Source organism: Notolepis coatsorum, assembly GCF_963971535.1.
Source record: "Notolepis coatsorum genome assembly, chromosome: 6".
NCBI lineage: Eukaryota > Metazoa > Chordata > Actinopteri > Aulopiformes > Paralepididae > Notolepis > Notolepis coatsorum.
Window position 1 is genome coordinate 39525101 of NC_140170.1, and position 13147 is coordinate 39538247.

Consider the following 13147-nt stretch of genomic DNA (forward strand, 5'->3'; position numbering starts at 1 on the left):
ACCCTGCGGCTTATATAACGGTGCGGCTTATATGTGACTCGACGTGACCAAACCCGAAAATGTAAAAATCGAAATATTCCTTTTTTGACTGCATTTATCTGTTCCCTTATTTGCTAAACTTAATACAACTTGTAAATGAGTTAATTCTTATTTGTCCAACAGTATTGTGTCCCAATGCTGGTGGGAAGACTCTAATTAAAAATTAAAACTCCTGCGGTTTATAGTCCAGTGCGGCTTATATATGTACACATCATTCAATTTAGCTGCTGCGGCTTATATTCAGGTGCGGCGTATAGTGCGAAAATTACGGTATTCATGGTTCTATGAGGTGCTTTGGATAAAAGTGACTGATGGATGTTTATGTTAAGTCATGTATTTGTGTTTTCAATCTGAATCGGGCTTCAATCTTTTCATCTGCACAGGTGGACGGCCTCCTCTTCTACCACCAGCAGACCCACTACACCCCCGGCAGCACCCCTCTGGTGGGCTGGCTTCGCCCCTACATGGCGGCCGACATCCTGGGCATGGAGGTTCCCGCGGGCCCCCTCACCACTAAGCCCGACTATGCCGGCCACCAGCTGCAGCAGATCCTGGAACACAAGAAACCATCCAGCGAAGTGCGGCCGGCCGACAACGGACGCTACGAGCTGGAGTACCTCTCCACCCCCAGCCCGGTGGAAGAGGGCGGAGACACGCTGTCTTTTTCGCCCCATAAGCCAATAAGAGAAGCTCGTATGGAGAAGTGAAAAGGGAGGATTTTCAGCAAACAAAATGCTAATTCTCCTCTGGAACTCCTCCAGCGTTTTACGTCTGGCATGATTGGTCACAGAGCAGGACCAAACCCAATCCCTTACTGGTCAAAGATATCCAGAGTGCAAAACAGTGGAGCTATGTGCTTGTTTTCATTGTTTTTACCTTCAATTCTAGCGTTTCATTCCTAAGTTTGGGGGACGGATGTCCACAGAATCCGAGTGATGTCTGACTCAGAAGGTGCCCGGCAGCCTATGACATGATGGGATGCAAAGTTGCCATTGAAGAATGAGGTGCCACAAATCTTATTAACCCTTTCATTGCCACACGACAGAAGGTTAGCCCTTTACTATCACACAACCGACAGCGATGCTCCATCATTAGCATCGCCGTCGGTTGTGTGATAGTAAAGGGCTAACCTTCTGTATTGTCACAGTGAAAGGGTTAACCGGCTGTCATGTGGCAGTGAAAGGGATAGGTTGGATTTTTGGACATTAAGTATAGTCGAAACGAAGCTATTGGCTTATTTACCGAGTCCCATGGTCCGAGTTCTGGCTTCAGACAGAGTTTGAATTCACACCACAGCGTGTAGCCAAAGGGTTAGCCACCTCCAAAACAAAACCACAGCCCTCCAGCATTTTTAAATGGCTGATAGGCGGTGTTTCCTGTGAAGAGGCTCCAGGGTGTAGTAATACACCAGTGTGATAGCAGATAGCAGAAGTGATGGCAGAATTCAAAGTGATGGAGGATGATGATTTTGTGTTGGAAATGGGTAACTACTGCCTGCATGTTGTGGATTAACCCGTGTAGACCTAAAACGCCTGCTAATAATGCATTATATATACACACAAATGTGTTTCCGGCTTTCAATGGGTTAAAACTTTTTGGTTTGAAGACCCCATTGGCTTTTTTCGGTTCGCTCTGAAATCAAGTATTTCAAACAACTTGTTGACCAAAAATCCGACCTATCCCTTTAAAAGCCATGTTATTTTGCTACCAGGTCGAACATAAAAGGACATTCGCCGTGATGGGACTTTTACAATTGTTTTAAACTGAAAGATGCTAACTCTAGAAGTCATTGTTTTATGTGTATGCAATTAATGCAAGTAATGTTTTTGAATAAATACTTTTTTTAAATTGAGAATGAAGACTACCCTGTAAAATATATAGGGCAGACTGGTACAGGCTGGTTTTTAATCACAGGCTGAATTTTAAACCTCGAGGGTACAAATAAAAAACATTTCAAACCACCATGCAACCACTTCAGAGCCGACTACAACGTGTACGGTCTTGTCAGTTGTGTGTTGGGCCTGGAGGATGCATGTGTGGTTAGTCCCGAAACGTGACTCGTATTGACGGGACGAAGTGTCGGCAGAGGGCAGTAACGTCTCCTCTTCCCCTCTGCCTTGTTTTGTGGGCCATTTGTGTAACTGTGGAGCTCTTGAGTGGAAGTTTGCTGCCAGCGGTGAAGATGAGCCTATCTGCCCGGCATCCTCATCCTTTGCCAAATGTCAACTTAGTTAGAATATTGTCTCGGGTTGCATCAAAAAACTGAAAAGCAAATCCAAGATACTCTTCCAAAAGTGAAAAGCGCTTTAATATAAGGCTAGTTCATAATTGAACAATACAAAATGATAGCCTAATGTCAACTAGAGGCGTATAGGGTTTGAGAATGTGAAACAGTTTCATTGTAATGTCCTGATGAAGGCCAATTTTTTATATTGTTCCATTATGAACATACCTTTTATTAAAACTTGGAAGAGTGCCTTGGATTTTTTTTGATCGTCTCAGGTTGGTTAGTATTGACTCATAAACAAGAACTTTGAAATATATATATTTTAATATATATATTTCACTCACTGAAAAAAATCTTTAGCAATCTTTAATCACAGAGCTTGACTAAATGAGAGAATTCAACCAACACCAATGCATGAAACGCAGTGAAATTTCCTATGCAAGTTCTTCTGGTTGGGCACCAGTGGTGTGGAAAAAGGCTATGGTCTCATTTCCAGAGCGTAAAATGTGAATGACTATTTTTTTTTTTTTTTTTTTTTAAGTTGCCTTGCTTGAAGAAATCATTTGTTTTGTTAATGTATACTGAATGGGGGATATACTTCGGTAGAAAATAGTTCCTACTTTTTTTTTTTTTTTTTACCTACTTTTTCTGTGATTTTTCTCTCATCCCAATTTCCTCTCGTGCCAATTCTCCCTCCCCTGTCCTGATCGTTGCTCGCATGTGCCCCCCACTGGCCGGTCGTAGGGAGGATGGAAGGCCATCACATGTCCCCTCCGATACATGTGGAGGCAGCCAGTCACTTCTTTTCACCTGCCACCGCGGACTCATTGGCGAGGAGTAACGTGTGGGAGGCTCACACTGCCCCCGCCATCTCCAGTCTTTGCTGTGCAGGCGCCCTGACCGACCTGTAGGAGTCGCTGTTTACAACGACCAGATTACCACCCATCGACTCCCCTCCCGCTGACTCTGCCAATTGAGTCAGTATGACGGCCGGCCCAAGCCGGAGGCAGCCGGATTCGAGACCGGTGTCTCTTGCGTTGGTGACGAGCGCAATGTCCGCTGCGCCACCCAGCCGCCCGAAAATAGTTCCTACTTGAAACTGCGCAAAACAAAGTCTGTTATCCTGAGTAACCGGGTAATGATTTCTGGAAAGAGACATTGCTTTGAGTGCCATAAGCCAAGTGCCATTCAGCTCTATTGTATTGTAGTGACCGCAGATATCTCAAACTAAGAATCAAAGTGATCTGGATGGATAGATGGCACTCTGGGTAAGAGGGATTCTTTATTTTTTTTTGGTGAACTGAAGACATCGCCTCTGGTTTTACCATCGATGTTCAAAAGAGCTGTGAGCTAATTTTGGTTACCGGTTGATTTTGACCTTTAACCATTTTCCAGATCAACTTTTTTTGAGGACTTTCCGGTAAATGGTTGAATGTAAATGGCAACATGGCAGTCTTCTCTTTTATCTCACAGCTAGTCGCCTCTTCACTACTGATGATATCATATCAAATGTATTTGTAGCCCGAGATCACATGGAATTGCCCCCATGGGCTTTACAAGTCAAGAAGTAACATCACAATAGATCCAGAACAAAAACCACCATAAAGTCCACATATGCAACAACACCCCCAGACTTTCCCCAATGAAGATAAGGAACGACTCACTAAAACCTAGCAATAGGAGAAAAAGCACCACAGGTGACTTGGAGGAGAGAAACCTCAGATGGGATGTTCAAAGGGCATCCCCCAACTGGATGTCAGTGATAATATAGTGTTGCTATGGATGGAGAATAGAACAGGGGAATAATTGGTGTGTATGTATACATGGAATTGAAACGCATATACATACTGTACATGGTAGCAATAGTATCTAAAGTACATAAGAACATTTTTAAATGTAAATAAATAGACCTAAGAACAACAACAAAAAAGCATACTGTGCTGGTTTCATACTAGTGCTGGTATGAAAATAAGATGAAGGCTAAAAGTCTCAGTCATATTTCCCAGGGGGCGGGAAGTTGAAGTAGAACGCGGATGGTTAGATGCCAGTCAACTAAGGGCGACATCGCGGATCCATCGCGCCTGTGGTAGTCAGATCCCGTGTGAGGTAGAATAGCCGCTGCAGTCGACGCCGTTTGCCACATCAAGGCAAACGGCCTCAAGGGTGTCCATCACACCACCTTGACAGGCCCAACGGGGGCGGGACCAGGCCTGGCTGTATAATTATGAACACACCATCACTCAAGACATCCACTCACAGAGAGACAGGGGTTAGAGAGCTCCCGTGTTCGCAATGGGCAGACATGCATATATGCATACATAGAATAGAATCAAAGTATATAAGAAAATTGTAAAATGAAAGTAATAAATAGAACTAAGAACAAAGGCATAGGAATACAAGCACTGGTATACAAGATGAAATACAAAGAACAAAGAAGGTGGCTCAAGGCCATTCGCCCCGGGGGGCAGGAGAACCACTCTGAACAGGTTGATGTAGATCAACAACAGGCATGTGGTAAATCACAATCAGTAATGTCTTTATTGCCAAGTAAGCTTGCACATACAAGGAATTTGTCTTTGTCATTTGGTGCATCAACATTTAACATGATTAAAGTAGAATAAAATAAAATGGAATATATAAACTCAATTAGAATAAAAAATGCAATAGAATAGAATATAGGACAGGACAGGGGTGTACAATTGTGCAGGATTGTAGTAGGGTATTTACACGAAATTAGAATAAAAAATACAGTTCAATTGTGTAGTATTGTGCAAAAGAAAAAGTATAACGGCAAGACTTTAGATATTAGTCACCACCACTGGTCGCTTTCCAGGAGCAGCGCATACCTACCAACCCATAGGCACACTTTTCAGAGAACTACACACGCACGCAAACAGAGAGAAATAGAGGGAGTTACTCAAGGCCAGCCTGATTTCCGTGGAAGTCTTATCACAAGACTTCTAAGAAAACGTTGCTTTAGTTTTGCACGGCTGGTTAGTAACAGTTCCTCATAATTATCTCCACCATGGAGGTTATTCGTTTTCTGCCCGCCCCCGACACATCTCGACAAGTAATGTCCGGATTCATGACATTTTCTGTGCACATGTATGACCCCAATAGGAAGACACCTATTGCTTTTGGTAACCTTCCATTTTAAAATGAGCATACTCCTGACCCCTTTTTCTGTGAATATTCATGACCCCATAGATGGAGAAACCTGTTTATATTGGTGACACCGTGACCTTTCCCCTAGAGTCACCATATGAATTTATAGCCTGGGTCTGTTGAGACTGGCAATATCAGCAACTATTGTTTGTCATCTACCCAGTAAAATCTTGCATGTGAAGTAATGGAAAAGTGGAGAGATTGTTGGGCCTTGGCAAAGATCTGGACTCAACTACGTAAGTGCATTCTTCTAGTTCCGTGTTAATTTGAATTCAACTGAATATTTCAAATGAGTTGTTTAGATCCCTATCAGGGTGGGAAATTAACTTTGTTTTTGTGGACATGTCAACTTATTTTGAAGGCTATTTTTCAGCACCCACATTCATGTGAGAATTATGACACTGTTGAAAGATGGTAAACTATATTTCTTGTCCATTTTCTGTCTTTTATTTCAGGACCACTCTTAACTCTTTCTGCGCTAAATCTGAGATTTTTCGGGTTTCAAATCCAACCGTTGAGCGCCAAACCCGAGATTTCTCTGGTTTTGATCCATTTTATTTATTTTTTTATTTTCCCATTCTAAACACTTGTGCGGACCTACCTGTGTCTCCCTGGCACCGCTGCCTACGTTAAAATTGCAATGACGATTGAATCCCGACAGGTGGCAGTATCGCCTACCTTTTGAACTGGGTCTGTAATGCCTCTTTTCCACTGCATGGTACCTACTTGACTCGACTACTCTGCCTTTTCGGTTTTCCATTGCCAAAATTGTATACTGTTGAGTTGGGAGTTGACTTTAATGAATCAATGCAGAGTTGATACTGTGTGCGGGAGTTGACTTGAATTAATCAATGCAGAGTTGATACTCAGGGTCATTTCACACTAAGGGGCAGGGCTAGTGATATAGAGGTGGGATTGGAAAATTGAGAGACTTGAGTCTCTAATGTCTTGGGAGAGGGAGTTCCAGAGCCTGAGAGCTGCCCTGGAGAAGGTTCTGTCCCCAAAACTGTGACGATGGTTGGACTTTGGAGTGGAGAGAAGGCAGCCTGAGATTTGAGGGACAGAGGAAAGAAAGAAAGCACAGGTAGACAACTGCACCTGGTTAGGCAAATGTAAACTGCAGATCTATAGACCTTTTCAGAAGAATTCTGTTGCTAGGGGAACAGCATGGGCCCCAGTGTATTTCCTGTCAGCTATTAGCAAACACTGCAACAGGAAATGAACTTGGGCCAATTTAGAATCGTTATGTTGTCATTAGAAAAGGCCAATACATTCATTGTCGATATAAATTCCAACTGTTTGCAGTATTGTTTGAAAGCAGCAGTAGAGTGAGAGTGAATATTTGCCGTCACGACTCACCAGTGGTGGAAGAAGTCCACAGTTCCTTTACTTAAATCAAAGTAGAAATACCCAGATAAAATAATACTCTTGTAAAAGTAAAAGTTCTCCTTCAAAATTCTATTTGCGTAGAAGTGTCCTTGGGGTGGCCGGGTAGTGCAGCGGACTAAGCGTCTGTCTACCACCACAGAGACAGTGGGATCGAATCCAGCTGTGGTGCTTCCGGGTTGGCCGACCGTTCATACTAACACAATTGGCAGTGTTAGTGGGTGGGAAACCCGGCGAGGGTGGGTCCTGGTCGTTGTAAACAGCGACTCCTACAGTTCGGTCGGGGCGCCTGCACAGCAAGGGAAGGATCTGGGAGAGGTAATGTGACCTCCCACACGTTAGACTCTCCCAGTGAGAGTCCGCGCTGCCAGGTGAAAAGAAGCGGTGGGCTGGCTACACGTGTGTCGGAGGAAGCATGTGATAGTCTCCGCCCTCCCTGACCGACGGTAGGGGGTAGAGTGCGCAACGACCAGGAAGGGGATTGGGAATTGGCATAACGACTAACATTGGGATGGGAGGGAAAAAAACGGAAAAAGGAGGGGAAAAGATAATAAAAAAAAGTGTCCTTAAGTATTTGATACTTAGGCATCAAAAGTACACATTCTATGTGTATTCCAGTGCTTGGGAGCATTCGATCCTCGATCCAGTTATGCAGCTCTGATTATGTCCTCTTGAAGTTGGCAGGCTTCAAATGTACATAATCTTAATACATTTTTGCCATGTTTTCCATGCTAAATCTTTTTCTTCAAAGTAACTAGTAACTGATGGGTTGAGATGAATGTAGTGGAGTAAAATGTGCAATGTTTCCGTTGAAATGTAGTGGTGTAAAAGTACAAACTTCCCTAAAATGAACATACTCACTCAAGTAATGTACAAGTACCTCAATATTATACTTAACTACAGTGCTTGAGTTCAAATACTTTGTTACTGTCACTACTGGCCGTCACTGTCGTTTTCCTCTCTCCTCTCTAGTGAGCAGTGCAGTGTGACTCAGAGCTTCTAGTCATAAGTGCCTTGCTGCTGCTGCAGACTGAAACAAAGGCTGCGGGGAGGGCTTTCTAGACACATTAAGTGGGCGGGTCCAAGGTTTGCCAATCGCATCGTCCCAAATGACATGACGTCAGCCGAGTTGACAGGAAGTCTATTGTTGTCCCGCCTCCCTGATCCCTTCACACGCAGACGTCCCCACGCCTCATTATTCACAGCTATTATGAGATCTAGGTTTTTGTGTATGCAAAATGTGGAGTGATATTCATAGTCCGTGAATGTATTGTGTCTGCCCAGTGCCAATTATATAAACATTTGTCAGTCTCATAAACAACAACAACAACAACAACAACAACAACATTTGCTAAAGTGGAGGGGGGGGGGTTCTTGGATGAATGAATGAAAACTTTATTTAACAGATTGCAGAATGGGTACAATACAGTACGGCTCAATACATACAATTGTTAAGGGGATGCAGACCAGAGAAAGACGTTTGTCTTGTTTACATCAGGGTCCCCCATTTTCAATTCATAGTGACATTTATGACATACACAACATACATGACATCATGACATTTATGGCATAGGGACATACATGACATACAGGTATATAGTACTGTTACATTTGTGACATATATGATATGCAAATATACAGTACTGTTACCCATAGATCCTGACGGAGAGTATATACATATGATGGGGAGGAGACTGTACATTAGGAGGGGGTGGGTGGGTGGGTGGGAGAGAAATATACATACGGTGGGGAGGAGACTGTACATTAGGAGGGGGTGGGTGGGTGGGAGAGAAATATACATACGGTGGGGAGGAGACTGTACATTAGGAGGGGGTGGGAGAGAAATATACATACGGTGGGGAGGAGACTATTAGGAGGGGGTGGGGGGTTTGGACATTTACGGTGGCCAGTTTAGAATTGCAGCCTCCCGTAGGTGCTCTTTTAGAGCGGTTTTGAATGTGGGTAGGGATTCACATTCCTTTACAGCTTTGGGTAGGGCGTTCCACATTGATGTGGCATAATTGCTAAACGTGTTTAGTCCCTTGTTTGAGCCGAATCTGGGTTTAACATGATTAGTTGAGCTTCCTCTGGTGTTGTGGTCGTGGTATTCACTGACCTTTGGGAAGTATTTTGACATGTACATGGGTACCTTAGTCGTATAGTGTATCTTGTAGACCAGGCCCATTGCAAGTTGCTGTACTCTGTCGTCTACTCTAAGCCATCCTAGGTAGTCAAAGTGGGCAGGGGTGAGGTGGGTTCTAGGAGTAAGGTCAAGTAGTAGTCTGACCAGTTTGTTTTGTGATGTTTGTAATCTTGTTTTTAGCGCCTTTGAGGTGCTTTGGTACCATGAGGTGCAAGCATAGTCGTAGTACCCTTGAATGAGTGCTCCTGCCAGAGTCTTCAGGGTATTCTTGTTTACCAGAGAGGAGATCCGGTACAAGAATCTAGTTCGTTGGTTGACTTTTTTTTATTACCTTGGATGCCATTTTGTCACAGGAAAGATTTGCCTCTAGGATGGAACCTAGGTAGGTAATTTCATCTTTCCTTGTGACAATATTGTCACCCAATGTAACTGAGAAGCCGTCGGTCTTGCTGAGTTTGTTATTTGATCCGAAGAGAATGGACTCTGTTTTACCCAGGTGTAATGATAGTTTGTTATCAGCGAGCCAGGTGCAGATTCTGCCGAGTTCTGAGCTGAGGGTTTTTTCAACCTGTAACTTGTTCTTGTCAGAGACCAGCAGGGCTGAGTCGTCCGCGAACAAGAACAAGTTGCAGTCACAAGCTGACGACATGTCATTTGCATAAATTAAGAACAGTAGCGGTTCTAGTATGCTTCCTTGTGGAACACCACAGCTCACTGTGAGGGGGGGGGGGGGGGGGATAGAGTACCGTTTACCTCCACCATCTGTTCTCTCCCCTCAAGGTAGGATTGCATCGAGCTCACTGATAAACTATCAAAACCAATTGCTTTTAGGGCGGTTAGGTGGCCGAGCGGAGATTGCGTTCGTCACCAGCCCCGGAGCTGAGCTGGATTTGCCTGTTCGAATCCAGCTCACAGCTCCGGGGTTGTCACCAGCTTGGCTGGCCGTCTGCACTGATACAATTGGCTGTATCAGAGGGTGGGAGAAGCTGGCGGGGTGGGTCCGGGTCGTTGTAAACAGCGACTCCTACAGTTCGGTCGGGGCGCCTGCTAAGCGCGGATTGGACGTGAGGGGGATAGTGTGGTCCTCCCACACGCTACGCCCTCTCAATGAGAATCCGCGCTGCCAGGTGAAAAGAAGCGGTGATTGGCTGGACGTGTGTCGGAGGAAGCACGTGGTAGCCTCCACTCTCCCAGATGATCTGACTGTGGGGGGTAAGTGCGCAGCGACCAGGAAGGGACTGGGAATTGGCATACGACTAACATTGGGATGGGAGAAAATCGGAGGAAAATGGAGGGGGAAAAAGACCAAAAAAAAAAAAAAAAAACCAATTGCTTTTAGCTTGTCAATCAGAATGGAGTGATTGACAGTGTCGAAGGCCTTTTGTAGGTCCAGCATGCCGCAGTATTTGCCCGCGTCCACCTCTTGTTTGATGTGGTCGTTCAAATAGAGAAGGCATGTGTCAGTGGAGTGGGATGTTCTGAAGCCAGATTGGAATTCGTAGATTAGATTTTTTTCTGCTAGGTACTTTTCGACCTGTTCGTAGACAATTTTTTCCATGACTTTCGAGATGGAGGTAAGAATAGAAACGGGGCGGTAGTTGCCTGGGTCTAATTTACTGCCCTTTTTGTGCAGAGGGGTCACTCTCGCAATTTTGAAGTCCTTGGGGACTTGTCTCTGTTTTATGGATAGGTTTATTATGTGTGTGATGACTGGGGTGATGGCGGCTGCTGAGTCTCTGAGGAATTTGGAGGGGATGTTGTCATGGCCAGTGGCCTTGTTAGGTTGGAGGGCGCTCAGTTTTTTGAGTACCTCATCTGTTGTTACCATTTCCAGTTTGAAGTCGTCTTTGCGGACCCCTAGGTTTTTGTAGTATGCTACTATGTGTTCTACCCCATAATGCCCTGAGTGGGAGGGTAGTTTGTTTACCAGTGTTGTGGCTATGTTTGTGAAGAAAATGTTTAAGTAATTGGCTACATCCAGAGCGGCTAGGTGGCGCAGTGGGCAAGGCGCTCGCCACCAACGCAGGAGATGCTGGGTTCGAGCCCAGCTCTTGGCATTGCTACCAGCTTGGCTGGTCGTTCATACTAATACAATTGGCAGTATTAGGGGGTGGGAAGCTGGTGGGTGGGGATCGGACGTTGTGGACAGCGACTCCTACAGGTCGGTTGGTGCGCCTGCGCAGTAGAATCAGGAAGCGACGAGGGCGGCGTGTCCCTCCCACGCAGACCCTCACAGCTGAGAGATCGCGCTGTGCAGGTGAAAAGATGCGACGGCTGCCTCATCGAGTACCGGACGGGACACGTGATGCAAGGCTTCGTCCACATTGCAGCCGGCTTGTGGGAGGCATGGCCAACAACGTTCGAGACAGGGGAGGGTAGAATTGGACAATGCGAAATTGGGGACGGGAGAAAAATAGAAAAATGGGGAGAAAAAGTAGATACAAAAAAAAGTTATTGGCTACATCCAGCTTGTCTGTGATGAGCGTGTTGTCTGTCTTTATGTTTATGTTTGAGAATCTGGTTTTAAGTTTTTTACTGCAGCCTAGTTGATTATTGAGTAATTTCCAAAGTTTACATGGTTTGTTTTTGTTTTTCTCAGTTTTGTCATTGATGAATTTTTTTTTTGTGGTTTTTATCATGGTGTTTACGTCATTTCTTAGTCTGTTTCTTTGAATTTTTAGTTCAACCACGTGGGCTTGGAGTTCACTGTTTGAGCTTTTGGAAAGCTCTGTCTGACTTTTATGAAGTTCAGAGCATTTTTTGTCTCTGGTTTTCATAGCGGTCAGTATTTCAGTGTGCATCCATGGCTCAGCGCAATTTTTAACCCTGGTGGTTAGGGGTGCCATGTTGTTAAGTATGGTTTTTGAATCCAAGCCATGTGTCTTCAACCTGTGTACCACTGAGCTCATCTGACCAGTCCATGCTCTCCAGGTCGAAAAGTACCTCGCAGAAAAAAATCTAATCTACGAATTCCAATCTGGCTTCAGAACATCCCACTCCACTGACACATGCCTTCTCTATTTAAACGACCACATCAAACAAGAGGTGGACGCGGGCAAATACTGCGGCATGGTCATGCTGGACCTACAAAAGGCCTTCGACACTGTCAATCACACCATTCTGATTGACAAGCTAAAAGCAATTGGTTTTGATAGTCTATCAGTGAGCTGGATGCAATCCTACCTGGAGGGGAGAGAACAGATGGTGGAGGTAAACGGTACCCTATCCCCCCCCCCCTCACAGTGAGCTGTGGTGTTCCACAAGGAAGCATACTAGGACCGCTACTGTTCCTAATTTATGCAAATTACATGTCGTCAGCTTGTGACTGCAACTTGTTCCTGTTTGCGGACGACTCAGCCCTGCTGGTCTCTGACAAGAACAAGTTACAGGTTGAAAAAACCCTCAGCTCGGAACTAGGCAAAATCTGCATATGGCTCGCTGATAACAAACTATCATTACACTTGGGCAAAACAGAGTCCATTCTCTTCGGTTCAAATAACAAACTCAGCAAGACCGACGGCTTCTCAGTTACAGTGGGTGACAATATTGTCACAAGGAAAGAAGAAATTACCTACCTGGGTTCCATCCTAGAGGCAAATCTTTCCTGTGACAAAATGGCATCCAATGTAATAAAAAAAAGTCAACCAACGAACTCGATTCTTGTACCGGATCTCCTCACTGGTAAACAAGAATACCCTGAAGACTCTGGCAGGAGCACTCATTCAAGGGTACTACGACTATGCTTGCACCTCATGGTACCAAAGCACCTCAAAGGCGCTAAAAACAAAATTACAAACATCTCAAAACAAACTGGTCAGACTACTGCTTGACCTTACTCCTAGAACCCAACTCACCCCTGCCCACTTTGACAACCTAGGATGGCTTAGAGTAGACGACAGAGTACAGCAACTTGCAATGGGCCTGGTCTACACGATACACTACACGACCAAGGTACCCATGTACATGTCAAAATACTTCCCAAAGGTCAGTGAATACCACGATCACAACACCAGAGGGAGCTCCACAAATCATGTTAAACCCAGATTCGGCTCAAACAAGGGACTAAACACGTTTTGCAATTATGCCACATCAATGTGGAACGCCCTACCCAAAGCTGTAAAGGAATGTGAATCACTACCCACTTTCAAAAACACTCAAAAAACACCTACGGGAGACTGCAATTCGAA

General features: G+C 44.7%; 1 protein-coding gene across 2 annotated transcripts in view; it reads left to right on the forward strand.

Moving 5' to 3' along the window:
* snupn (snurportin 1) overlaps positions 1-1894 on the forward strand; it is a 34543-nt gene extending 32649 nt beyond the window's left edge. For both annotated transcript variants that reach the window (XM_084317629.1, XM_084317630.1), the window contains exon 9: positions 423-1894. In XM_084317629.1, the coding sequence (XP_084173755.1) occupies positions 423-746 (324 nt within the window). In that variant the 3' untranslated portion in view covers positions 747-1894. The remainder of the gene's footprint in view (positions 1-422) is intronic.
* Positions 1895-13147: the final 11253 nt, after the last annotated feature.